Below are 27940 nucleotides of genomic sequence, written 5' to 3' on the forward strand. Positions count from 1 at the left end.
GACAAAAAAACACAATATTGTGTTTAACAATGTACAGTGTTGTTTATTTTTTGACGACAATTTGAAAAAGTTGTGTCAATATAAAGTATGAACACGGTATAATTTTTTTCAAATTCAGATCAGAAACATCCAAATTACAGTCATGTCTTAAGTAAGTACACTTCTTTGAAAGAGGTTACCAGAACGGCAGTAATCGTGTGCTCTTCTACTTCCTTTTGGCACAAACAAGACTGAAAGATAACATTCCCCTGAGACAAACTTTTCTGAGGTCATCTGCCAAAACAAAAGGGTCAGTATAACCTTGTGGCAATGCACTGCATACTGTACACGCCTTTCAGTTTCCCAAGTATAGATTTTTGTATATGAATACAGCATTTGGCAAAAAATTAACTGGATGTCCATGTTTTAAAATTTTTTTTTTTAAGAAATCACCTGTGAGAGGAAGCATTTTCAATGTTTTCATAAAATTTGGCATGCTGCTCTCCTCCCTCCTGGTAGTCGGTGTTGTACGGGAAGTAGTACAGGTCGTGTTTGACGGCCATGAGCAGGCCGGGGAGCCCCCTGCAGCCACCCAGCTGCGAGGAGAAGACCACGCTTGGGATCAGGTCGTTTGCAGTGGGGTGGGGTGATGGGATGGTCCGCAGTAGGTGGCCGTCCTTTAGGCTCCATAACCTTGTGTAGCAATCCTGACCCACTGTGGAGAGAGCGCACAAATCAAACGGCAAAAGTTTTGAAAGTTTTCTAGGACCGATGACGAGTCACACCAGAGAAGAACCATTGAAGCGAATGGAGGCCACTACGTCATTGTTTCCAAACGTCCCCATTTTTGCCCGTCAACACTACAAAGCAGCCCTGGAGTTTTCAAACTGAAACGAGGCAAGCAGCATTTCCAAATTTCTCAGTTTTTAGCACTCAAAAAACTACAAAGTAGTGTGGACGGCAGACGTAAACGTAGCAGCAGTGTTGCATTTTAAAACTAAAACATAGTAATGTGGATGTAGCCTCAGCGGTGGATACATTGACAGATGATGTTTTTTCGTCTCTTACCTGCCAACAAAAGGCCCTCGGGTTCATTGACATGAATAGGAAGGTAGGCATGCTCATTATGGTGCCCTTTATACTCCTGCACTGGTTTCGTCACCCGCACATCCCACAGCTTGATCTGCACATAAATGAAGAAAACAAAGCAATAATAGAATCCATGTGGGTTTACATGTTTATATTTTATTCTGAAGAGTAAATTCAAGCTATTTTCTCATTCTAACTTCTTTACGGGAGAAAGGCTGTAAAGTATTGCTTTGGCTTAAATGCAAAGACAAAACAGCTGATTTGGGGAATGATTACTGTCTGTCATCCTTTACCAAAATTTTAACTTTGATTATAGTTTTAAATACAGAACATAAACAGTGCTGTGTATCATCATAAACACCAAGTTGGTACATGTTATCAACATCCTTCTTGGCCATGAAGTGACCTACGTTATGTAGAACCTAGGGTTTATAGTAGGAATCAAAGTGTATATAAAACAGTTTTTTAACCCTGACCTGGCCCAGCATGTCGGCAGCCAGCAGGTAATTCTCGTCCTGCAGGACACGGACGGATGTGATGGCTGATTCCTGGTGGAAGCGGCTAGCCTTCCAGCTTTGATCCCTGCGGCCGCGCTGCCGCAGGTCGATGCTGAAGATCTCCCCCGATCGACAACCGTTAAACAGCACGGGGACCTGAAGTAAAAAAGGAATGTCTTTTTTTCCCTTTGGTATTCCCCTTCTGCTTGGTGTCGTTCTAATTATATCAAAGATAAATCTACACGAAAAAACAGATTTCCAGTGAGTCAAACATACTTGCATCAGTTTGAAGTAACAAATGACTCACCCTCAGGGCAAACTGCTGGGCCAGGACATCGCTGCCAGCGCTGTACGTCTGTGTCCGTCCCGTCTCTGCATCTTTTATGATCACCCTACGAGACAGGCCTGCCAACACGTGCGAGAACACATGATTATTTTAGATTTAGAACTTTGAAAATTTGTGTAGCTGTCTTCTTATTTGAATCATTTACAATATTTGTCACGATTAGGTTAGGTCTCCAGTGCATGTAGCCTTTTGAGAATTACCAACATATTCTTTTTTTTTAAATAGTTAAACTCTGTTTAACACCCGAAAGCCGCAGCCAATATCCTCCACAGATTCCTGAGACTCTGACTGATTGTAATTATTATTTTTGATTATGAGTAGAAAGACAGATGGTAATATAACTGACCAGTGCTGAAGGTCTTGTCAAACTGTGGGTTGAGACACCAAGCACAAGACCAGGCTGAGGATATCTTAAAGCTACAGAGCATCCCGGGCTGGTCTGAGGAGAGAGAGAGAGAGGGGGGGGGGGAAGAAGTAAAGAGGAGAAATGTTAATGTGGGCTAAACCAAACAGCACCAACATGAAATATAACTGTTCTGATCACCTCCGGTCTGCAAGCTTATGACTACATTACTGATACAGCTGATTGGGAACTCAGTGAGGAGTCGCAGACTTAAACCAAATCGTTGCAAAGTTCCTGCAATCTGCCCTAACATCACTTAGTGGGCTAGTTAGAAAGTTTAAAAATAATAAAAGTGATACACCTGAGAAAATTCTGTGGAATCTAACCTGGGTTGGAGTTGCTGAAGAGGGAAGCAGGAAGCAGACTGACACAGCCGGGAGTGTCTGCCATTCCAACCAGACACAGCCTGACAGTCGGCTCAGTCAAGGGAAATAGAACCAATTACTGAGAAGATACATGTGTGACATCAAACTGCTGTGTGACAATGTCGAATTTATTCCAAGCAAGGTACTTGACAGAAAAGAGAACATTGTGTTGCATCAAATACAGATCCTCTCTTTTGAAACCAAAGCAGCAATTGAGTTTTAGGACACATGGACTGACTGCTTTACTAAAGCTGAAGATGGATACAAGACGTGGGAGTCTGGGTAGTTCACCGAGGCCCAGCAGATCGAATTCACCTGAAACACATTAGCAAGAGCAAACACACATTTTAAAATAATTTCCTTAATAGAAACTGGCAATACTTTTTCTACATATACATCTACGGTACTTAAAGCCTTCAAAGCATCTGTGGCAATTTACTGGGTTTATGTATATATTTCTAAATGTCTAAAACAAATAACATAACACCTATGTGGGAACAACGCAGGTTCATCTGTAGTGAATTATATTTCACCTTGCGATTGGTGAAGTAGAGGTTGTCACACATCTCCACAGACAGAGAGCCACGGCTGCTGCTGCTGAAGTTCATGATGCCGTACTTGCAGCCTCCGTGAGAGACATCGTTGACCGTGAACACTCGCTCACACGCCGAGTCTCCCTGAGCGAAACGAGGAACACAAGGGAGGATTGAGCAAAAGCAAATCCTGGGGCAGTGGCAAGTACATTAAGAAAACAACAACAACATTTGTCTATGTTTGAAGTTACGAATTGGAGGGAGGGGGTTGTGTGTCTGTGCGTGCGCTCTCACCACTATGAGTCTGAAGTTGTCAGTATTGGGGTTGCTGTTGCTGTCAGAGCTCTGGATCTCCACTTTGTGGCGTCTCATTCCACTGACCTTCACCTCGTGGATCAACCTGGAGACACACAGTAACCACATTAACTCAGGCTACCACTGTCAGCAGACAATCCACAGACCCAGAATAACTGACTCACTTCCTTTCAACTATCTGAAAAAGTGAAAACATCCATTTAGAGAAATGTTTGCCCATAGGCTGAATATAAATGATTTAGGTCGCTGTTGCGAATCTAAGTGAAATTAATTCATATAGTTCAAACTGTCAGGCAGCAAAACATTTTGATTATGATTTAGCACGGTATTGTTTCCTATGACCCTTTTGAAACCCACGTCAAAAAGGATTAGTATCATAATTAGTGGCCGGCAATGCTTCGAAAAGAAACCTCGCTCTACACATACAGAAGTGATTAGCATTGAAGTTAGTCTTTGTTTCACTGGGGTTGCTTTTCCGTAATGCATCACAGCTGTGGGCACTGAAACGTATGGGATACAAGGGAACCAGCTCCATGTCCTTGTGTGCACAAGCAAACGGCCATGTGATACAATACCTGCAGTAGGAATTCTCAGGTAACAGGCCGAGGTGTCTTTTCTGCAGGAGCAGTGACGTGTTCAGTCCTGTTCTTGGTGCTTTCTACAAAGAAAAGATTATCTGGATAAGATCATAGGGATGAAAAAACATACAGACCCACACATTTTTAGGACATGGCTCATTCCCAGCTCATGGAGCACAAAGTAAAACATGTCATGACCTGTCTGTAGTAATTTTACAAGATGAAACATTTGCTTCTTCTCAAAAAATAACAGAAGACAGGATATCCTTACTTTTTTTTACTAGAATCGACATTTAACTCTTTTGTGATGCCTTTCACAGAACAGAGCTGTCTCCTCAGTGATTTAAAATCAGTAACCAAGGGAATGATCGACCGGCAGTCCAGCAGTTTCCCCGTGGTGGCCAGAATGACTCAGCTCACTCTAGAAGACTACATAGTTTAATTGGCCTCATCTGAGAGCCATTTATTTTAATGAAAATTACAATTTGGGCATTTCAGTTTTTACATAAATTTCTCCTCTTGAATGTAACACTCGTGCTAAGAAAAACTATGTTTCATGTGTTAGAGAAAGCGAACAGAGAGATGGCGATTATGTCTCCCCCACAGCAGACTCACTTTTCTGGGCTTTTCATCCTCCGCCAGCATCTTGTTTCTCTGTTTCTCCCTTTCTTTCTCTTGCAACTGCTCCCTGGTCAGCGGGTTGCAGTTGTTATGTCCCGGCAACAGACGGAAGTAGCGGTTCTTCTCCGGGTCGAAGTAGAAGCCAGGCAGCTCTGGAGAGAAAACAATCATGCACGTCTCTTCTTTCCCCCCAGATCGCTCTTGACCATTTATATCTAAGTTCAAATACAAGTGTGTTTGCTGTGGCCAGCGTTTGCCAGCGGTGCCTTCACGTGTGGTTGTGTCGCCAGTGCTCACGAGAGTCCACATGAAGCAGCTTTTGTGGTGGATACTCTGACCGCCTACTAACGCGAATACACTTATTTAATACATGTATATGAAATAGTCTCCTTTTTTATAAGGGAGAGGGCTGGTGCAAGGTGCACTGACCTGGGGCAGCACTGCTGGCCTTGGAGGACGAGGAGGAGGATGAGGATGAGGGAGATGAGGAAGAAGAAGAAGAAGAAGAGGCAGACTGGTTGTCACACCCCCTCTGCGATGCTCTGTGTGAAGGCCCAGCGTCACTGTGTCCATACCTGGGAAGTGAGAGGAGGAATCGTGAATCACTGGCGCCACGTACCCTGTCACTAACACGGGCATCGCATCCTTCACCCCCGACGCGTCAACACTAAGATCATCACACCACTGTTCGTCCTGTGTTGATGAATGCCGGTTGTCTCTGTGCCAGCCGCGGCGGTGACCAGCCCCCTGTCGCCGGTGCGGTCGCTGTCCTTCTCGCCAGGTCCACTTCTTCATCTCGGCCGTTCGAGCCCTAGAAGCAGAAGGGTCCTCTCGCCACGCTGTCTCTCATTCGCTTCCCCGGGTGTGGGTGTCTGGAGCTCGGCGGAGGCGGCGTGTTTACGCGTTAGCACAAGTTAGCAAGTTCTTAGCATTAGCACTCTTGATCTAATTGTAGCTACACTTCCCTGGCGACACGTTGAGCTCAAAACCTTTAAAAGGAATACATGTGGAGAGGGTTTCAATAAGTCAATCGATGCGCCTCACGTTAAAGGCTAACACTCTTTATTTATTTCTGAAACTGGAGTAACGTTACAGTTTTAGCACCTCAGCAGCTAACTGCTACATGGAAATCCAGCCATGTTGTCCCGCCTCCGAGTCTCACCCATTGGCCTATGGCTAACACTACTGGCTGACGTAGCGTGCCGTCATTGGTTGTTTTTTCCCAGTGAGCGTATCAGACACGCATCGGAATAATAACATGAACATTATTTTTGTTTCATATTCTCTTGACGAACAATGGGCCCCACAAAATACAATAAAGCACCAGCTCTCTGGATTCTGGATGCTTTTCATTTTGGCGACTCCTGATTTAGGAGTAATCAAAATGAATGGCCTTATTAAAAACTGGTTTAATTATTGTTAAAACTGCAGTCAAATCTACCAAACTCAACCACAACTAGAGAGAAATAACACCCCGATGCAGCTTATCGTGTACGATGTTTGTGCCTTCAAATCGGCTAAATCAAGTGTAATTCACGAGAGTATTATAATCGGAGGACGGTGGACATTGGTTTTGACAGATTCCTCAGAAGCCCCGCCCAGTGTCTTGATGCTGGTGTCGTATTGGCAGGGAGCACAGTCCCCAGGACTGCATTGGCTGTTTGCGTGTTTTTTCACAGGGGTCCCAAACTATACCGAGATTTGGAATATTACGATACAGTCCTGCAGGAAAATGGCGACTGTCATTCATAATCCTCTAAAATCGTAAGTAGTTTTTTTTTTCTTCACATTTCTTGTAGTGACTGCACTGCAACTGATTGGTGGTTGCACATTAGAACAATATAGGGTTACACGCGCGTGCAATTCAGAATCGCAGAAAACCAACACTTTTAGCCGTGTCTGCGAGCGCGCGCGCGCGCGTGTGTGTGTGTGTGTATGGATTATGGGCAGGTACCGTTACTTGTACACCGTGTCGTGTAAATGCTCGTGTAAAAGCATGCACTCAGCTCCGACCCGCGCGTAAAACGCATGCACTCTCGTGGACTTGGCTCCACTTGGACAGAAAAGTTGCCATTGTCCACGTTCTGCTGTATGGACACGGTTGACTCAAAGTTTGCATGCGGGGCTCTTTGTCTGCGCGAGACGGGGCGAATTTGCATCGATAATTTCATGCAATTACTGCCCCAAAAAGCGCTCATTTGGGGGGGGCTAAACGCACCGCGCGGCTCGTGCTGTCAAACAGATGTACACAAAGCACAGCAGATTATTACACGGCGCTGACCTCCTTTCACGCGTGTACAGGAACCGTGCGATGTAAGACCGATTTAAGGGGCGTTAAGTTTCCCGTGAGTTGTTTAAAACTGATGCATTGTCACGGCGCTGCATCTTGATGGGGAGCGCACTAACAGTTGAGGGTTTGTAGGAGCATCTTCCACAGAGCTGCCTGCATCCATATTATATCTTTCATATGCAAAAATGGTAAAATATATTTTTTAAAAACTTATTACATTCGACTTTATTAATGGGCTATGAAAGTAATTCATGAGTATAGATGTATTTGTAACTTTGAGCTCAGTTTCTTTACCAAATGCATGTCTAGCTCCTTGCTGGCTGACAGCAGATGTTTACCTCTGATCATGTTGAATCTACAGATGATTTGGACTTTTTCCTTTTTTCCTTTTTTTTTTTTACAAAGAAGTAAAGGTTGTGGGTGATTGAGGCATATGCTGGGCAGTTTAGTAAGAATGTGTCATTATCCACCACCTCTTTTGGAAATATTGTCCAGCTGATTGTTGGAGGTCATGAAAATATTTATTAAGCTGCAGTGTTCTACCAAACCAGATTAGGCTGGAGAGACTCTAGGTATATGTGTGTTTGTTTTTGTGTGTCTGCATGTAGCAGCAGATTAGGAGTGTCCCAGTATTTTCCTGCGGGTCCATCTGTTGACAGAGAGGTAAAGAAAGACAGTCTGATGATGCAGGGCCAGGGGGAGAGAGGGAGGGGGCCCCATCTGCCATTCATATATGGCAGGACTTCCCCCTCCCATCTCATCCAATATCTGCAGAAAAGGGAAAACAGTGTGTGCATGTGTGACTTCACCCTCCAAAACAGACATACACACATAAGCTCATGTTACAATAATATGAGAAAATCCATCCAAAACTATGTGAAATGATCGTGTTGGAGTGTACAAGGCAATATCAAGTAACGTATGAGTTACTACCATGGGAAATTATGTAGTGGTCTACTTTCCAAGCAGCGCAGTAGTGTGAGTTCACTGTCTGGTTGAAACAATGGGGCGTACTTGTCATCTGTCCTCAGGATGTGGCCGGTAAATCATGTGCACTCAATAAGGACATGGTAGTGATCTAGCCCTCTTCTCCTGCCAGTGCTCAGCTCTGAAAGATGTATTGCAACCATCAGCAGCTGGCAGTAAATATATCTGGCTCTCTAGACTCATTCAGTCATGTTTAACCTTGCATATTTACTTGATTTATTTAAACTCTCATTATTGCTCACTTGATTAAATGTAGGAGACTCGTGTGGGATGGGACTTAATGAAGAGCTGACGTGAGAAGTATTCAAGTGAGCAGCAAAATTCATATGCAGAGATGTATATTTTTATGTACATATTATGTGTCCTTTTAGCTTGTTCCTCGACCAATAGGTTTGGATTCACAGTGAGCCAAACCCATGGTTTGACTGTGTTTCCAAAAGGATTGAAATGATGATGGGTCTGATACTTGATAGACATGGGAGGATAGTCAGTGTGTTGGGGACTGTGTGTTTTATTGTGTATATTTGTTACATGCATGGGCGGTTGTGCAACCGTGCGCCCCTCCCCCAATTTGCGTGAGAGGGAGCGTGAGTGAGTGATGGAGGTTGGGGTGTGTGTCTGTGTGGGGTGGGGTGGGGGTGCCTGACTGGGTGAATTTACTGCATACATTTATACTACACCCTCAGCACAGGGCGAACCCTGGCCTTTGTCTATCTGAGGGAATGGGAATGTTCGGGAATGGTTTCCAGGCATGGGGAATTAAATGTCCGGGAATGTGTTTTTTGTAGAAAGCATGCAGACACGTTTCTTCCGTCAAGTTTTTTTTTGTATGTGTGAGAGGTTAACTGTGACTCTATGTTATTCTTCAAATCTGCATTAGTAATCTTGTGCTTTGGACACACATCTTCTCCTATTTCCTCCGGTTACTCCATGCTTAGTTGAAATTAGTTATCGTTCAGCCCACGTCTCCAGCTCCCAATCCTACACCTCACCCGCCTCAGTGTCTCTGCCCCCTCCACCCACCCCCACAGTAAAACAACAGCAGCATCTGAATCAGGGTTTCCCCTCTGTAACACCCTTTCCTCTGTAGCTGCTTGCTCTACCTCTCCCCTTTCCCCCCTCTCTGACTGCACCCTGCACCTTTCCCTTTTATTCTCTTTGTGTGTGTGTTTGCACATGGACAAGCGTGTGCGCGTGTGTGAGAGTGCGCTTGTGCACAGGCCTACACACATCCGCTCGTTGGAGAGAAAATGAGTGTGACAGGGTTTGAAAGGGAACACGTGTGCCCCGGGACAGAACAGACCCCTCCTCTTCCCTCCCCCTCTGCCTCCTTGGCCCCTCCTCTTCCCCTGTGTCTCCCTCCTCTTGTGATTTACCCAGTGTTTTGCCTACTAAATGTCACAAAGTTGCTTATCATTGCCCATATGCTGTCGCCCTGTACCCTGCACTATCTAGGCCTCTTACTAATTCCTAGCCCAAACTGGACTTCATCTCCTCTCACTACCTTGTGCCCAGTTTGTGATAAAAACCCATCTGTTGCCTGACTCTATTGGCCGTGTCTAAAATGTCCTGGTGGGCAGATCTGCTAGCTTTATTACAAAGATGTGTCTGTGTAAAGTAATACACGTCAGTTTGAGTGGGTACCTGGTACATCTGGCACAGGAGCTCAAAAGACGGCCAGAGCTGCGGTTCAGCCTTCCATTCTTATCTTGCTGCACCTATCAGAATCCTTTGATACAGTGAATCACAGCGTACTGCTATTGATTCTCACCAATATGGGCATCTCAGGCAAAGCATGTTCTAGATTTGAATTCTATCTTACTGGACATTCCTTCAATGTGTCATGGTGTGGACAGACAGCCTTAACCCACCCCCTCCCCACAGAGGTGCCCCCAAGGCTCGGTGCTAGGGCCCCTCCTCTTTGCAATATACACCACTTCTTTAGGCCCAGGTATCCACTTGGATGGCTTCTCGTACCACTACTATTAAGTTGACTCTCCACTATACCTGTCTTTCTCGCCAGATGAACCTATAGTCTCAAAACTCTGCTATGTCTCTTGACATATTCACATGGATTAGGGATTTCCTCTTTTCCGTCACCAGCATGCTCTGCCCTTACTGCTGTCACCTAGCAACAGAGCTACATGGACCCACGGTTCCAAAGTGCGTCAACGGCGGGCAATGAATTCTGGGATAAACCTATGAGCAGATCCTTGGTACAGGGCATAGTTATCACTTGTCTGACTCCTTGCAATACCCTTCTGGTGAGTCTCCTTTCATGTGAAGTGAAACCTTTACAGATGTTAAAAAGTGCCATTGAACATCTGGTATTCAATCAGCCTAAAAGGCCACATGTCACTCTGCTGCTCATCAACCTTCACTGGCTACCCATTAGACCCTGAATCAAATTCAACACACCTTCTGGGTCTGCACCCATCTACTGAAACTTGATCATACAGTGTTATGGTCCTTCAGGGCCACCCGTGCCTCCAAAGAATGTCGTCTGGCATTTCCATCCCTGCGATTACAGTCCAGATTGTTCTCATTCTGGTTCCCCAATCAGGGCAGGACCGTCCCTCTCTATCTTGAAGAACCACTCGAAGACACATCTGTACCGAAAGTACCTCCTCATTTAACACCCTAATAGCAATTTTAGTGCACTCCCTTACCTGATATCCCACACTTTGTCCTATTGAACAGATTTAGCACTTGTTACTTACTTCAAGGTCTCATACTGTACTGAAGCTTAGTGTTGTCCCGCAGTTGTAAGTCTCTTTGGTTAAAAGCATCTGCCAAATGAATCATTCATGGGCACCTGGATGAGGGTAGAAGCTTTTGATGTTCAAACAGAAAACAAAGGGGGGGTTGAAATGCAGAGAGGCTCCTGCTCTTGTCTCCTCTCCTCTCCATCTCCATGAGCTTTTACCTAGAAACATTGACCTGTAAACAATTAGCATTAGCTGATGAAATGGCCCAGCATTGCTTAAACAAGAGTGACCATCAAACTACAAAGTCTCTCTTTTTGCTAGTATGGGAGCAATTGAGACAATCACATTGGTGCAAATACACACACACACACACAAACTGCAGATTCCATCAGTATCCAGGAAGCTGTCGACCAAGAGGAATGTGTTCCGCGACATGCAAAACAAAACTTACATAAGTTAAATCACTACAATCAGCCCTACAGTTGACTAATGGGTACTAACAGGAGCACATTACTGTCTCTAATGGTTGAATCGGGTTCAGAATGGGGTGGGGTGGGGGGGTTTGGGTGGGATGGCTCAGGACATGCAAACCATAGACAGATGGCCTTGTACATATACACATGGAGGTGTATGCACAAACACACACACACACACACACACACACAACACACAACACACAACACACACACACACACACACACACACACACACACAGTGAATTTTTACTCTCTCTTAACCAAACACACGCACACACCACATAGACAAATATGCAACAGGCCAACAAACAGGCACGAACCGTCGCTTATGTAAGAGTTTATGAAGCCGCCTGGGGATGTCATACAGGCGCTCTGTTGTTGGAAATGGGACAGAAACATACAGGCAATATGGGATGACACAGGGAGAGGGAAAGACGGATGAATACACACAGACACACACACACACACACACACACACACACAGAGCTTCAGTTCAGCGAACAAAGAGTGACAGCAGGAATAACACTTTACCTTGTGGGAATGTAAGTTATGTGACACGCAGTCTCTTCTGGAGATTTGGATATCACTAAATCACTGTGACTGTTCGTTTGTCATACTGTAAAAACATGTAGTGTCAAAAACACCAGCTGTACTCCTCACTTCTGTAGGTCTCCTGACTAAATCCTCAGCCATCAACAGCCACGTGTTGTAGCCCGGGCATTATACATACACTGTTGCACTGTGCACACAGAGCCACTAGGTTTTACTTTTGACTTCAGTGCTGCTGCTGCAACTGCAAATTATCACTACTGTAATACTACTACTGTAATGAATTTATCTGAATAGATACATCAATTATTTGAATGACTTCTAGTGTCCATTTCTCTACCAATCCTGATATATCTGCAAATCCTCTCAAAAACTAAATTTATACAGTTGGGCATTCTCAGAAATATTCTTATTTGCATTTTGCAAACAGTTAGTTGTGGAGATACGTGGATACCAATGTCATGTCTGCGCAGTAATCAAGCTGGAGACAATCATTTTATCCCAGCATAAAGACTAGAATCAGGGGGAAATAGCTAGCCTGGCTCTCTCTGAAATCAGTCCAAATCCACCTCCGTTCCACTGTTGACCATATTTAACGCCTCTCCTATTAATATGCTCTGCAAGGTAGATGTACAGTCCTATTAAATCAGGTTTCTGTCCAGTAGAAGAAATACAATGACATGTGATTCCCTTTTTCTTCAGCGCATCTCATCACGTCTCAAGCAATAAATCTCCCACTCATCTCTGATCTTTGTCCAGATGTGGCAGCAGACAAAGTTAAGGTGTAATTCATTGTTGACAAGCGTGAAACAGGCCTTCATCTGTACTCCACGAGTCCAATGTTTCCATATTGCCTCTTTTTATTCCTGTATTTGCTTTCTCTTTTCTTATGCATTGAAAGCTCCTGTTTCAGACCTGTATCCACACCAGAAATATCTCCATTTCCCCCCTAATCTTTCACATGCAACACCTGGTTCACTCTGCCCTCTCGCCCTTCTCCCTTCCCCCCTGTCCTTTTCCTCCTCCATCCACCCTCCGCTCCCTCCACTTCCAAACACTGCACATCTTTGTGAGACTCAGTGTGACTAGAGTGCTGGTCTTTGTCCAGCTTGGCATTCTTTACATATCTGTGTAGAGAATCCACAGAGCACCCATCTCTGCTCAGACAGTCAGAAAGAGACAGGCAAGATGCCGCTGTTTTGGGTATATCCCCAAGAGCAAGCGATCAAAGTGCCACTCTTTCTTTCTTTCTTTTTGGTACTTGTGTCAACCTCACAGCCACTAATTATCTTTGCTTAATAATAGGGATTCTGACATGAAGTTTTCTCCTATGTTCATTTCATTTAATAAAAGTAACTGTGCTCAAGTAAGGTTGCCTATACTTCAGTCCACTGCTCCTGCAGCTGAGCCACGTGTGCTCCTTCTGGCTCAAGATCAAATCTTATTTGAACTTCATCTTTCCTCTGTCTTCCCCTCCGGATTTCTGTATTTGAATAAAGAATAACCTACTCAAGATGGATATTTTCTCTGTGGGAAATGCCAGTTAATCCTGGTTTATTCTGCCTCTCTCTAATGATCTTAGCTGTAGAAACCTTGCATCTATACTGAGACTGAAGGTTATTAATTGCTCACATCCTGGTTGGTGTGTGTGTGTGTGTGTGTGTGTGTGTGTGTGTGTGTGTGTGTGTGTGGGGGTACACCTGTGTGTAGCCCATCTGCTGTGTTGACTTCGATTCCATGACAGGATGAAGACGTTTAAAACAGTTCTCCTTCTCTCATGGTTCATCATTGTTTCCTGTATGCGTGTGCCTTCACAGCCCTTATTGTGCCCCACACATGTAGTCGTTCCTTTTCGGCTCAGCTATCTTGATGCTGCATCTGATGTTCGCGCTGAATCCAGACTTTACACAACAAACTGTGGAGTCAGAATGTGGACAGAAGTCAGGGTCTGTTTTGTTAATCCAAAGTTAACCAGGGTTGAACAGACCATAACGTCTCTGCTGCCCAGCACATGTCATTGTCATTAACTGTCCAAAAGAAATGCTGGCGTTTAGATGATGGGACGTCTACAGCAAAAATTATATAGTGCACAGAAAGCAGAAATGGAAAGCAGCATGCTGCAAATAGCTTGGATTGATTGATCCTGATTAAACAAACCACAAGGGATTCTTTTCTCTCTGTGTTCCTTCAGGTCTAATTACCTGCTCTTTTCCCTCTTTCCCTGTTTCTCTGTCTGATCTGTGTTCAGGCTGGGTGACCAGTTCTACAGGGAGGCCATTGAACACTGTCGCAGCTACAATGCCCGACTCTGTGCCGAGCGCAGTGTGCGCATGCCCTTCCTGGACTCGCAGACCGGCGTGGCACAGAACAACTGCTACATCTGGATGGAGAAGCGCCACCGCCAGCCAGGTGAGAAACACTGCGAGGGCTGCAAAGGTTTTCCACTCCCACTTTTATTAAAGGTTCAGTCTGTAGGATTTAGGGGCATTTAGCGGTGAAGTGTTTGCAGCCACTCTCCTCACCCTCCCCTTCCAAGCATGTAGATGAACCTATTGTGCCCACGTCCTGCCTCCTGCATTCTCCACCCAGATGCTACAGAATGCTCTGGAGATGTTCCTGTTGTTGTGACTGCGTCTGACTGGGACAAACTCCTTCTGCATTCATCATTTGAGAAAGGCAGTATTCAGGAAAATGTCTGGACCCAATTGTCCGGACTTTTCCGGCCTTATTTCCAGTCCATGAGTCCGTGTCTGAAAACAGCAACAATACAACAATTCTTAGTTTTAGTCGTGTTGAGGAAACTCTTAAGATGAGTCTTCTCAGGCACCAAGCATGGTCATCTCATTTATGGCAAGCCTAAACAATCATTGTGCAGCTGATGTCTCAATCGAGGTGTCATTGTCGTGGGGAGATGACGACATTATTCAAAGCTAAATACACTACAGAGACTGGGGATGGTCATACTATCTTGTGACGGCGAACACTGTGAACCTGTTGATCTGTGTAGTGAACCAGAAGTCTCCTCAGTATTGAGCTCTTATAATAAATACTTCTGCTTACGACATCCACGGTTTCCGTCTCCCTGAATCATCATCCACACCATCAATTATTCCATTTTAGCTGAGACTGGCAAACAGGACTTTAAATTATTCCATTTCAAGGCGAACATACACTAATGACACTATTCAGTTTCTGCCAATAAACTGTCTGTCTGTTTAATTAAGAATTAGTTAATTAACAGACAGACATTCACAGACCTGTGTCATACACACTGAGCCTTTAATGGTATAACTCTGCATGTTGTGGAATCCATTCATTAGCTATCCTGACTGAAGTTAAATAAGAAGATTCGCACCACACTCTTGTCTGTCTTTACAATAGAAGGCAACAGCCAGCAGCTGGTTAGCTTAGCTTAGCATAAAGACTGGGAACAGAGGTAAACAGGATGCGCAAAAATGTCTAAATATTAATGAAAGAAAGGATGGCTTTATAGATCACCTTGTATACAAATAAAGAAAATCACTCCCCTTTTGTATATTTTATGAGTTATGAGTTTTATGAGTTAGTATTGCGGATTTATCCTAAGAAACGCTGTCAGCATGCATCCTTCACATCTGGGTCGCCTGTACAGCCAAAGGCAACAATCTGCTGAGAGCGGGACACAAATAGCCGGGCTCATACGCAAAGCCCTTCAGGGCACACCCTATACTTTGTGGCAGACCTAACTAACATTATATGCATTTATTCTGGGTTTATCCCTCCCCCCTGCTTTTTCACGCTTTTTGCTCATGCACACATAAAAAAAACCTTTTTCTCCCCCCAATATTTTTCTAAGTTCATATGATAAGACACAAGGGCAGAGACCAATATGAAATAGTGACAATTGTTCAAATGGTCAATTGGAGTCAAACCTCTCAACATTTAGTCACATTTGTACACTGATACTGCATGTGTGATAATCTACAGTTTATGTAATCTGACCAGATTACCAAGAGAAAAGGTCAGGAAAACAGGGCGAGTCCAGTATTTGTATTTTTGTGTGTGTGGTTTTGTAAATGTGTGTGTGGAGAAGTCTCAGTGCAGGTTTAGGTTTGTCAGTGGTAGTTCAAATTATTCTTGTGTGTTTGCATGTATGTGCATATACTACATTTCTGTGTGCGCGTGTGTGTGTGTGTGTGCGCATTCAGGCCAGGCAGCGGGACAGATGTATACCTACCCAGCACGATGCTGGAGAAAGAAGAGGCGACTCCACCCTCCCCTGGATCCCCAGCTCCGCCTGTGTGAGCTTCGACTAGGTAAGGCAAACAATACACACACACACACACACACACACACACACACACACACACACACACACACACACACACACACACAACACAGCAGCACATTGACATGCACACACAGTGAAGAGCTACAGTCACAGCAGTACTGACCTCATTTTTGTAACTACACGTACATGTTATGTTTTTGCCCTCCGCTTTCTTGCATGGCTCCACAGAGCTTTCTGCGTGTTGAGTGGCATTAATGCTCACTATCTGACCATCTGGCTCTGGTTAGCCCGTCTCTCTCGCCAGGTCTCCAGGTTCATTCTCTCCCTTGAATCAATGCCTCCTCTCACTGTTCTCTGGCAGTAGACACACACGCACACACACACGGGCGCGCACACATGCGCATGCACAAGCACACAAACACCCCTACACATGAGTCTTGCTCTCTGTTACAGCACAGAAGCACCCTAACAGGGCCTCTATAATCATTTATCCATGCGCCATTAGAATGTAAGTGAGTCTTATGAGGTGTGTCCGTGTGTCCGTGTGTGTGTCCGTGTGTGTGTGTGTTTGCGTTTGTGCATACATGTGTTGTTATAGGGGGATTTTAGCAAAGGATTTCCCCAGGAACCTGATATGGGGGGGTTGGTGAGGGCATATAGGCAGATCTTTGTTTCTGCTCTGCCACACCATTGTTTCCCGCTTGCTGTCTTCCAGACGCAACATAATACTCCGGAGCTTAAAGCAGAGGAGAGTGTCATTTCCAGGGGGGAAAAAAACGTAGAAGAAACTGTCCAGAGCTGCACCCAACCAGCAACCAAAGGCACATAAAGAAAGAGAAAACTAGTGACACATACTGAAGTTAGCGAGAGCACGGAACCTTATGTAGCTGAGGGTGGAGGCGCAGCAGTCCACAGTTATGTTTTTCTGAGATCCAGTTCTGAAGTTTGGCCCAGATATCTATCGCAGAGGAATGTGAGTGCTCCTCTCTTGGGCCCTTGCAAATGCTTTATGTTTATTTAATGCTTCCTGAGCAGAGAGGTTGGTCTGTTCGTGTGTGCGCGAAGATATACAGGGATCTGTCACAAGGTTACCTTGAAAGAGTTTGAAATCGGAACCTAATTCCTTGTTTTTGTAAATCCCCTGCTTTCACTGTTGCATGTCACTGCTCAAGTCAGGGGCCGGCCATTTTGCTTTCCTTAGTATAAGATGACACTGACGCTGTTTACACACATTTTTGGGACCTGAGCAATGATGGTGTGTGTGTGGAGCTGGAGTGGAAGATGCTTTTTGAGGGGGGTGTAAAGGGGAAATGATGAGAGGGGCAAAGAAAATGGGGGAGAGGAAGGCAAATGAAAGAGGGATTTCAAATAAAAGAGGAGGGAGGGTGTCAGCAGAGAGCAGAGGTGAAGGAGGAGGCATATAGTGTATGACAGGGGAGAGGAGGAGGAGGAGGAGGGAAAGGGCTTGTTCTCTGCATTTCTTATCACATCCCTCCTTTTATTCCGTATTCATCCTGGTATTTCTGGATTTCAAAGACAAAGACATGCTGAAGAGACGCTGCGGCTGCAGGATCACGTCTACGGAAATGAAAGAGGGAGAGAAAGAGAGTCAAGTAGATAGAAAGAGAGAGCGAGATATAATTTAGGCTTACAAGCTGTGTTTTTTTCATTCCATTATGCCTTTATTACTACCTGCAGAGCCTTATTTATTTATTGTCTAGTAGATGTTGAATCTGGCAGCCTGCTGTGTCACTGTTATTAAAACTGCCATTATTACCCAAACAGAAGGAACACTAACACCATGTCCACATTTATGGCATTTTATTATGGTCAGAAAACGAAAGAAAAATGAAAGCTAATACATGTTAATGGTAAATATGAATGCACATACACGGATGCTCGATCAAATATACTTATCTCATGTGTTTTGTCTTATTCTCCTCTGCCATGTCCTCCTCAGAAGCAGAGCTGGCCCCCAAGCGTGAGGTGCCCCCAGGGGAGGCCACAGCCTTGGAGGCCCTCTTGAGGGGGGACAGCTTGCTGGAGAAGAAAAACAACATCAATAAGGAAGAGGAGACATTGCTGGAAATACAGGTATTTTGATCTATGTTTGTTGTTAATGAGACATCATTAAGGCCTGCTTAGTGTTCTGTTTTAGTTAATACAAACTATAGTACTATAGTTTTATATTAATAGCTTATTCATTAAGTGCCTTTCAAAACCCGCGTTATAAGATGCAGTACTGTGCAAACATTAGGGAAAATAAATCTTTCAAAACTATATCAAATCAATTGATTTGTCTGTGTTTTGGGGTCCTATACGTTGATATTCTACATCACGAAAAATGTAATGTCTGGTCATAAGGGCAATGTTGTGTTGAAAGAAAAGATAGCAAATATTGAAATCAAAAGCATTCAAACCGGCCAAAATAGCCCAGGGCTCTTGAGGGTAAACATTTGTTGGAGGACATTATCCAACACCCCGTTCTTGAGCAGTTTTACAAGGTGGAGAGTTCACTTAAGTGATTTGAATTGAAGGGATTAGAGTATAGCTGTGTGTATCGTCTGCTTACCGGACGATGTCTGGAGCCTGGATGACTCTTGAATCTTCTTGTGAGAATGCAAATTCATCAGTATGCTTGTGCTCATCATGCCCCTTCTCTGTCCAAGGAGAAATTTAGCCACTGGGGGAAAAAGAAATCACCATCCGATGGATATTAAATTTGACAGTAGCAGTTGTTTTCAACTGAATAAAGTCACTATGGGTCCTTAACTTTATGTAGGAGGAGTGTTGTATGACGTCAACAGTAACTCAGCCAGTTGGCAAGTGTTTCTACAAAACGTAACTTATTTTCTTTGTTTATGTGCTACTGCGTCCTTAATTTCTTCTCTACTACTTGACTGCCCCGTCCTCAACATCAGTGAAATGAGTTACAAACAAATAAAACAGAAGGGAAAGTGTTGTTCTTTTGCAACGGAGAGCCGTGGAAATGTCAGAAGATGAACCCTTACCTCTTTTCTAACCTCTCCATACCTAACCCTCTCTTGTGTATTCGCACTCTGCAGCGGGTACTGGAGGCAGACGAAAATGGGGACGGTTTCCATGATGATGACGAATTTGAACTGGATACTCCAAAGAGAAAGAACAGAAACAGAGGCAAAGTGAGTGTCAGACAAAGAAAACACACATGTTATTCGTGTGTGCTGTGTAAAAGAGAATAACAAAATCCATTTAATGACAAGAGTTAACTATGACTAAGCCTGTATTTAGGCTCAGCAGTGTTCCTAGCTAAATAACTTCAGCGTGCTTACAGCGTTCAAACATCCCAAATTTATGTTGGAATGCTCATACCTCGGCGAATTAAATATCAATATTAAAAGGGTTGTCGTGTTTCCTTTCAGAACAGAGGATCAAGTCGCAGGAGGCCGGATCCTGTTAACACTGAAGACCAGGACAAACCTTACGTTTGTGACAGTAAGAGACAAGGAAGCGTGATCCTTCATACATCATTTGCCATCATGTGTTCTGGTCATTGGTTTGTGTCTCTTAAAGCTCAAGGAATCGGAGGAACCCTGTTCTGCTCTCCTCACATGTAACTTAATTCCTTTGCGATGTATCGTCAGGAATCCTTTCTCCACATGCCTTGCGCCAAATTGTTTAGAAAACGGGGGACATCTATCGGACAGATCATTTTCCCTCACCTTCCAATGATAGCCCTCTCCCTTTTCTGTTTCTGAGAGCAGTCTTCTGCAGCATGTAAAAAGAGTTTGCTGTAAATCCTGAGCTGACTAGCATGCCACTTTCGTACCTGGACAAAATACCCCAGGAATGGATTGCCGAGGGGATGTGGACAGAGACAGCCGCGCTGACTGAGCCGCGACCAAATGAATCTCTCACCCTCATTTTGTGTCTTGTTCTGTCTTTCCTTTATTGTTTGCTTTTGTGTCTTCTCTGTTCCAGATAGATACAAACAAAAGCATAACTCAAAAAAGGCTGAAGAAGGTATCTGAACCTGTCGCCATCTTGTCTCTCTAGGGGCCCCGCGCACTCTCTATGATTGGCCTTTTTTGCTCATGGGTATTTGGTGTGGGAAGGGCTGACTGAATGCTAATCCTTTGGAGATTAATAATTCTTTTACATGCTTTGTGCTAATGCAGGCGTCCTGTCCTGCGGTGCGAGCAATGCATGACACTAACGCTACTCCGTGTGCCTTAATGCTTGCTCATCGCAAGGCATGCACCAAATGACGCTTTAGCCGCGCTGAGGGATGCATGTTTCTTAGTTCACCCTGTAGCTGTGATGTGATCCACGGACGCTGCCATTGTAGAAGTGTTAACACTTTACGGTTTTATTTTCAAATTCAAATTGTTATTCATATTTTTGTAATATATTAATATTTGTATTTGTTATTTGGTCAAATCTGACTAGAGTCGAGACAGAGGTGGCTGCAGAAGTAGCCAAACTGGCAATACTATCATTTACATTGATGACGAGAAACTTCTACAATGGCTACAGCTCAACTGTGTTCACTGTGAAGAATCCTCAGTTATTCCGAAATCTAGTACAATGTTAGACTAGATACGTAGTCTGTGCAGTTTTGTTTTTAGCAAACAAAGTGATTTCTCTTTTCTTCTTAAATGAATCGTATTCACATATCGAGTGATGATGCCACAGTACGGTAACAACACCATATAGTTAAACTCAAACGTTAATGCTTGCTTATAACCAGCGGTAACATCAGCAGTGTAAACAGCGAGAAAAACTAACCCACATAAGTTACTGTGAGTTACAAAAGTCATAGGCTGATGCTTTTAGTAGCCTACACCCGGTTGTGTCCTTACCCGTTCAATTGACTTAGTGTTGCTATAATTCTAACATATTCTAGGTATTTAAAGTTCTTACTAACACTCACCATGCTCACAAAAAATGATAAATGTGATATATTATGATAAATAATAAGGCAGATGTGTTCTGTCTGGGTGACATTTTATATTTAGATACGTTGCGACAAATTCAATTAGCAGTTCACCCTACTTTTCCCCACAGAGTCAAGTTTTCAGCCTGTTACTGTACCTGAATGGGGTTTACTGTGCAGCAGCTTTGGGTGGACACATTGGGACAGACAAGTGAAACTGAACATTTCAATTATATACTGGATTTACAAGTGTGCAAATACTCACATTGAATTGAAGTAGCTGCATTTTTTTCCCGCCGACATCCTGCATTGAAATCTGTTTTTCCTTAGCCATGGTTGACAGCAGACTCTTTAGTGCACTGTACTCGCTCCACACAAGGCTTTACATGTGTCTAATGGACCTTTTTAACGTTTTGTCTTCAGTCTGTGGAAAGCGGTACAAGAACAGGCCGGGCCTGAGCTACCACTACACCCACACTCACCTGGCAGAAGAGGAGGGCGAGGAGGAGAAAGAAACAGAGATGCCGCCATCTCCTCCACGTAGCTCAGACAACCACAAACGTAAGATGCTACATGGAGCTCTTTTTTCTTGCAGTAAATGCTGGCTCTGAAATCCCTTAATTACTTTCCTGTGTTCAATGTACACACACTCAAAAGAATAAGAACAGTCTCCGTCACGCTGTCAGCTCATGTATCCTTCTCCTTGCCTGTGTCTGTTGTTGCCGACAGCTCAGAAGGGCCCAGATGGTTCCATCATCCCCAACGACTACTGCGACTTCTGCCTGGGAGACCAGGTCTCCAACAAGAAGACAGGCCAGGCAGAGGAGCTGGTGTCCTGCTCTGACTGTGGACGCTCTGGTGAGTCCCCAACCCCCACAACTCTTTTCTATTTGTAATACTTGTAGTTCTTTGTAGATGTCGCCATTAGACCACAAGTGTGAGCCAAATTAGCGGAGATACGTGACTTCAATAGTACAGCAGGAGGGTAACGCTGTTATTTAGGTAATAGTTCAATATGTTGTGAAGTACACAAACATGTTCTCCTGCCAAGTTAGATGGAAAAACTGATACCACTCTCATGGCTGTATTTCTATGTCTGTGTTTTCATATTTGACATTTGTCAGTTTTCACGCCTCGATCTGTCCCAGTTTTGGGACGTGTTGGAGAGCTCAGTCAGGAAGAGGTTTCACAGATTTGATCAAATCAAAATCACCAGAGATGACGATGCAGTGGAGAGCGCAAGGCTTTGAATGTCTGCCCACTGAGCACTATAGGCGTTGTCAGGGACGACCCATTTCAATCGTCAATAACTTTTTTGGTTTCAGACATAGGATTGTCAAACCACTGCCAATATACAGAATGACAGCCATTTAGTATTTCACACCTGAGAGTTAAAAAAACAAACAATAAAAAACCAATCTCTTTCTCAATAGCTCACTCATTTAAGAATGTATTGACATCAAACCACCTTGTGTCGGGGACATCCTCTCACAGCTGTTAGTCTGTGAATAAGGCCTTAGCAAATCACTTAATAACTATAATATTATTATAAAAGTCTAGCTAGGCCTTTTAGATAATGTTAAAGTTCATAGTTGTTTCACGTTGTCTTTGTTCAAAGCAGCCTCGGTCTTCAGTTGATAATGTCGTTTTCTCTATTCATTTTTGTTGTGCAATAAATTGAACTTTGTGTGTTCATACAGTGTCTTTTCAGTGGGTTATCAATGAGCCTTGTCGACCGTGAGGATTGAGAAAATAAACTCCTGAAACTCTTTGGAATTTTCCAGTTGAAATAATATTGAATCATAGGCTCCGCTGCTTGCTTCCACCCTGCATGCTTCTCCATGTCAACCTCGCCCATCCGTAAGGCTCTTACTCTTTGGTCGCTCAGTGTCCATGCATTGTCTTTTGGCAAAATTTGCTGCATTTCTTTGTTTCGTTCCTCCTTTTTATTGTTCTTGGTCAAACCAAGGCTGCATCTGCTGGATATCGCAGCAAAACGTTTCTCGAATCAGCTCAACCGACAGTAGGATACTCATTTCAGCAAGTGAAGAGTTTGTGGCCTTGTCTGTGTTGCTCTGACACTGGTGTTTTCATGGTAGCTGGAAGAGGAGGAGTGAAGAAGGATGGGAGGAAGACGAGTGCTCTCGAAGAATTGTTCGGCACTGCGTCAGACAGCGAGGCCTCCACATTTCATGGCTTCGAAGAAACAGAGCTACAAGACATTTTGTTATCAGACAGTGACGATGCCACGGCTGACAGCTGATATCAGGACAACTTGACTAGTCGGACCTTTTGGCAATAAAAGTAATTTTCTGATTAGATTAGATTCTTTGAGGGAACACTAAAGGACTGGAGGCACAGACTGGACTATAGTGGCTCACCTTGAAGACGCCTCTACCTGAAGTGTCACAGGATTATTCAGACTTCTTGTATTTTAGCACAAAGCCCATTTTTTACCAAGCCCATATGGACATTTTCCATTTTTCAACTCCTTACACTTGACTTTTGCTTTGCATCAGATAATCAAGATCATAGACTAAATCTTAGTTAATTCTGGACTTACTGTAAAAATAGTAGGCATGGCAGACCAGAGAAAAAGGGGGTAAATAACATGACTGGCCACTAATGTGGCAGGGGGGAGGAGGGATGAACGTGGACTCTTGATTCACTCCAGGGGCTAAAGAGGACAAGTAGCCTAGAGGTAAGGGCCAAACCGGCACTCCATTGCTCCTCTCTCTGTCTTGTAAGGTCGAGATTCTTTCATTTGTCAGTAGACACTGAGTGGAAATACTTACTCAAATGCCTCCAGCTAAGAGCTATCAATATAATTTTATAGGCCCATCAATTCATCTGTTTATATATTTCTTGCCAACTGTACCCAGGTCAATTCTGGAGCAGCTCAAACAACCCTGCATTCAATTCTACTTAGGTCACATTTATTCACACCCCCAGAGACTGATGGGGAATATTCAGAGTTTCTGGCTGCTTTCTCGGTGTAAATATAAATCATTTCATCCTTGATTGTGACTCATTCATGGCTCATTGATATCCCATTGATACCAGGGCGGTGCAAACTAACAGTGATCATAAGATGCTGACAGTACTGCGAGGCTCGGGGGAGGCTATAAAAGGCATCAACAATAACTCTAAATTACGAGGATACTCAAAATCAAATATCTTTGTGTTAATTTTTTCGGGAAGATGATAGAACACTATTTGGCTGAGCTCACACACACACACACACACACACGCACACACACACACACACACACACGCTGTTTTGATTTGCCAGACATGCAGTATAATCACTTGTATTTTTTGATGATTCCACTTGATAGTAAATTGAATCCAGCTGTATGGACAATTATACAGAATCAAAGACAGTTAATACTTGCTGCTGACAATACACAGTGTTTTCTGAATGAAGGGAGAACTAATATTTTCTGTCTGTACTTTTTGTCTTATCCAGGATTTTCTTTTCTTTTTTTACCAATAACAAAATCATTTTCTTTAAAAGATAAAGACACCAATCCCTGCCTTGAAATAAAATGCAGCAAATCACAGACCTCTTGTAGAAATTGTATCTATTAATGTTCATTCACATAGAAAATCCAGCCCTGAAAGCCTGGAATCGGCACTGGGGCAAACAGATACAGGTGCAGATTATGAAAATAAGCTTTTTATGGATGACGTGAATGTGTTTAGATGTGTCAGTCAAGTCAGAGCTCCTGCCACATGTCTATGAACTGTTTGACAGGAAAACACCACTGACAGTGCTTTGTAAACACACCGCAGGCTATCTCTTTCCTTCCCTCTTAACTTTTCTCGTCGCTCCCCTCCGTCCCTTCGCAGGTCACCCCACATGCCTGCAGTTCACTGACAACATGATGACGGCGGTGAGGACGTACCAGTGGCAGTGCATCGAGTGCAAGTCTTGCAGTCTCTGTGGTACCTCAGAGAACGATGTAAGTATACCGTGGCCGGGGGAAGGCTTGGATGAAATCTCAGTGTTCAAATGTTTTCATTTCCTTTTGATTTTGCTGTGTGTTAAATCAAATTTGACATGTTTTGAATGCGGCGACCTTTCCACAACCAGCGTTCAGCCTGTCATAGGCAATGCAATGCTGAATTTATGCCAGGCAGATATTGTATATTTGATGTGAAAAGGTTTTTTCTTTTTCATTCCATTTCCTCAACTCAGTGACTGACTGATAATATATCTGTCGTTGTTGTTTTTTTTAAATAAAAACTTTTATTATTTGCTATAATGAATCCAGAAGTCAGCTACATACGTTTCAGAGTTATAACTGATTTACAGAGCAACACAAATCTGTCCCCCCTGTACATATTCCATACAGTATTGAAGATTTTGACTGTGTGCTGCCCTTGTAGGACCAGCTGCTGTTCTGTGATGACTGTGACAGAGGATACCACATGTACTGCCTGAAGCCTCCAATGACCCAGCCTCCAGAAGGTACAGCAGCTGAGAGCCATTCTCACAGCTTTTGTTATACATCGGTGGACTACTTCTATATATGAGCCGTAGATTTGAGACAAGCTACAAACAAATGCACATATGGAAAAGAGCAAGAAGCACAACCATTTCAGCCCCTCTCTCTCTCTCTCTCTCTACAGGGAGCTGGAGCTGTCACGTGTGTCTGGACCTGTTAAAGGACAAGGCCTCAGCCTATGGAGAAGCATAATGTCCTGGACCTTCTTCTCAACACACACATACACTATATATATATATTTGTACACATGTGACTTTTTGACATGCCCACACATTAGCAAAAGCTTTAATTCACACACACACACACACACACACACACACACACACACACACACACACACACACACACACACACACACACACACACACACACACACACACACACACACACACACACACACACACACACACACACACACACACACACACACACACACACACACACAGTGCATTAGCAGGCTCAGGGCAGTTTCCTGTGTGAGGCGCAGAAATCCTCTACCTCTCATTTAGCCACAGCAAGACTCCAGATGCAAACACCATCAACATGCGATCTCGGGCCATAAGTCAGCAAACAGCGGTTCTGCCATTCAGTCGTTTCTCTACGGTTTGAACTTTGTGGCACAACATTAAAACCAGTTACCTGTTGTTGTTGAATGTTTTGGCTGATCGGTGGACTACATATTCATTTTAAACCAAACATGGGAAATCTCTGGATGTTTTCCCCCTGGTTTAAATTTATTGCAAAATGATTGAGAAGATATTTCTCTCTGACTTTAAACTGAAGCTGTTTCACTTGCTGCTGAGACTCCACAGTGGGAGAACCTGGAGTGGGTTTGACTGATGTTTGTTTGCATTTCTCCTTCCAGCTCTCTCTCTTTTGTTTAAACTTTACAGTGACATTCCTGCATATTCCTCTATCTGGAGAGACTCAGTGTTGCTTATGCCGTCTTTCACAGTATTTGTCAAGCTCGGTGAAATTTATATCCAACGCTAAGAGGAAATGGGGCTTTGAAACAGCCTTGACGCTCATTCCTTTTGGAGCATGTTGACATTTTTAATCCACGTCTGTTTTCTGTATCTTCCGAGTTACTAGGATACCATGGTGCTCGTTGTAAAGTTTTACACAAAATGTAACGTGTCTTTAAGTAGAATTAAATGTCTATTTATATGCATTGCTGACAGTGGTCCAATGTTACCGTCATGGAGATCATTATTACTGTAAATGAACAGTTCCCAGACTTTTACTGTCATGCTGCAGCCTGCGGACAACAAAAAGCTCAGGTGCCCTTCAGCCCACCACAAGCAAACACTTTTGTCATTGGGGAACAATACTGGGGCAAGTTGAAATATGAAAAACATTAGTATAAACATGAACAGCATTTTCTTACATTTCTCATTAGTTTCTGGTGCTCAAATGAAAAGCGAGAGCATTTTTCCGAGCAGACGTTTTGTCATAGCACACGTCAGTTATCCATATCTTTTGTCCGTGGAGGGTCGCGGGGGCTGAACCAGGTCAAAATAATGTGCTGTGGAAAAAAAAAAGGGCTTTTCACCTTTTTACGTTTGGATTCTACATTATACCCCTGGGTAGTTTGTGCACCTCCGGAGGGCCCCCACCCCACTGTTTGGGAACCGCTGCTGTAAATGAATCAAGTTCAACGTGCGTATAATAACAATAATAATAATAATACATTTCATTTATAGAGCACTTTTCACTGCTAAAAGCAATCTCAAAGTCTTATCAAGTCTCTACTCATTACTCTTTTGAACAGGCTATCCATATCCCGAGGAAGCAGTATTAGCTGGTTTGTCCTATCTGGAAGTTGGCGCAGTTTATGTAGTATTGTTTTTTTTACCACTTTGTTATGCAGTTTCAAACGGATCCATTCTGGATATTCTGCTGTTGTTCTACCATGTGAGTAAGTGATGTGTTTAACTGGTGTCATGTAAAAGTGAAGAATTAATCGATTAAACTCTATCGCTGCTTTTTTTTGTAATGTGCAAACGTTCGGCGGCACCAACTTAATGCTCCCTAAATCAAGGCAAGTCATGAAAAGGGAGAAATACAAAGGATAAAAAGAAAACAGATCCTTAAATTACACATGGTGTGCAAGACAGGATACCAAATTCTGCATTTGTGTTTTGTTATCGTGAACTTGTGTTATTGAGTTTGCTTTTCCACCGACAATCATGAGCTAGCATAGATATATAGTGTCAATAACATACAGAAGGGTTTATTGTATTGTGCTTTTCCATGGCGGTTGTAATGCCCCTTTTGTGTCTTCCTTTTAAAAATGTCATTCTTATTTGATGCCATCACCTACAGTGATTCAAATCCTATGTTGTATTTTTGTTAAAGTAAATGTTATGTTTTGTGTTTGAAATAAAAAACTTTTCCATAATCCGTTTCTGCGCAAGGCATCCATGGACGACCCAGGTTTCCCGGTTATCCTTGGTCGCGTTTTGCTTTTAACATATATTTACAAAAAGAGGGTTTCTGTTCCTTTTC

At 43.5% G+C, this 27940-nt stretch overlaps 2 protein-coding genes across 4 annotated transcripts; one reads left to right on the forward strand and one right to left on the reverse strand.

The window, feature by feature from the left end:
• Window positions 1-17: 17 nt before the first annotated feature.
• wdr21 (WD repeat domain 21) lies at window positions 18-5859 on the reverse strand. The gene is made up of 13 exons (XM_035617767.2): window positions 5409-5859; window positions 5156-5301; window positions 4721-4878; window positions 4103-4185; window positions 3507-3612; window positions 3213-3356; window positions 2945-2994; window positions 2641-2720; window positions 2258-2350; window positions 1873-1970; window positions 1545-1721; window positions 1048-1162; window positions 18-694 (listed from the first exon to the last, which is right to left on the reverse strand). The coding sequence occupies exons 1-13, from the start codon at window positions 5519-5521 to the stop codon at window positions 429-431; spliced, it is 1629 nt and encodes a 542-aa protein (XP_035473660.1). The 5' UTR covers window positions 5522-5859; the 3' UTR covers window positions 18-428.
• Window positions 5860-5880: 21 nt separating this feature from the next.
• On the forward strand, window positions 5881-27833 carry dpf3 (double PHD fingers 3). Of its 3 annotated transcripts, XM_035617769.2 has the most exons (12): window positions 5881-6490; window positions 13985-14145; window positions 15924-16031; window positions 17967-18100; window positions 19072-19167; window positions 19408-19480; window positions 19967-20008; window positions 21345-21482; window positions 21651-21779; window positions 24774-24886; window positions 25314-25395; window positions 25557-27833. In XM_035617769.2, the coding sequence occupies exons 1-12, from the start codon at window positions 6204-6206 to the stop codon at window positions 25622-25624; spliced, it is 1431 nt and encodes a 476-aa protein (XP_035473662.1). In that variant the 5' UTR covers window positions 5881-6203; the 3' UTR covers window positions 25625-27833. The 3 variants fall into 3 exon arrangements, 2 of the variants coding, with proteins under 2 accessions (XP_035473662.1, XP_035473663.1); XR_004786372.2 differs by lacking the exon at window positions 25557-27833 and having other exon boundaries at window positions 21656-21779; window positions 25314-25339; XM_035617770.2 differs by lacking the exon at window positions 19967-20008.
• Window positions 27834-27940: the final 107 nt, after the last annotated feature.

The sequence above is a fragment of the Scophthalmus maximus genome, chromosome 18 (genome assembly GCF_022379125.1).
Source record: "Scophthalmus maximus strain ysfricsl-2021 chromosome 18, ASM2237912v1, whole genome shotgun sequence".
NCBI classification, from domain to species: Eukaryota; Metazoa; Chordata; class Actinopteri; order Pleuronectiformes; family Scophthalmidae; genus Scophthalmus; species Scophthalmus maximus.

Excerpts from the sequence above, each read along its gene's own strand:
- wdr21 (XM_035617767.2), bottom strand. The coding sequence starts at position 5,521 with ATGAAGAAGTGGACCTGGCGAGAAGGACAGCGACCGCACCGGCGACAG. Across the intron at positions 2,995-3,212 it reads TCTACTTCACCAATCGCAAG|GTGAATTCGATCTGCTGGGC; the intron begins GTGAAATATAAT and ends AATGTGTTTCAG. Across the intron at positions 695-1,047 it reads CGAGGGCCTTTTGTTGGCAG|TGGGTCAGGATTGCTACACA; the intron begins GTAAGAGACGAA and ends CTCTCTCCACAG.
- dpf3 (XM_035617769.2), top strand. The coding sequence starts at position 6,204 with ATGCAGCTTATCGTGTACGATGTTTGTGCCTTCAAATCGGCTAAATCA. Across the intron at positions 6,491-13,984 it reads ATTCATAATCCTCTAAAATC|GCTGGGTGACCAGTTCTACA; the intron begins GTAAGTAGTTTT and ends ATCTGTGTTCAG. Across the intron at positions 21,483-21,650 it reads TAGCTCAGACAACCACAAAC|CTCAGAAGGGCCCAGATGGT; the intron begins GTAAGATGCTAC and ends TGTTGCCGACAG.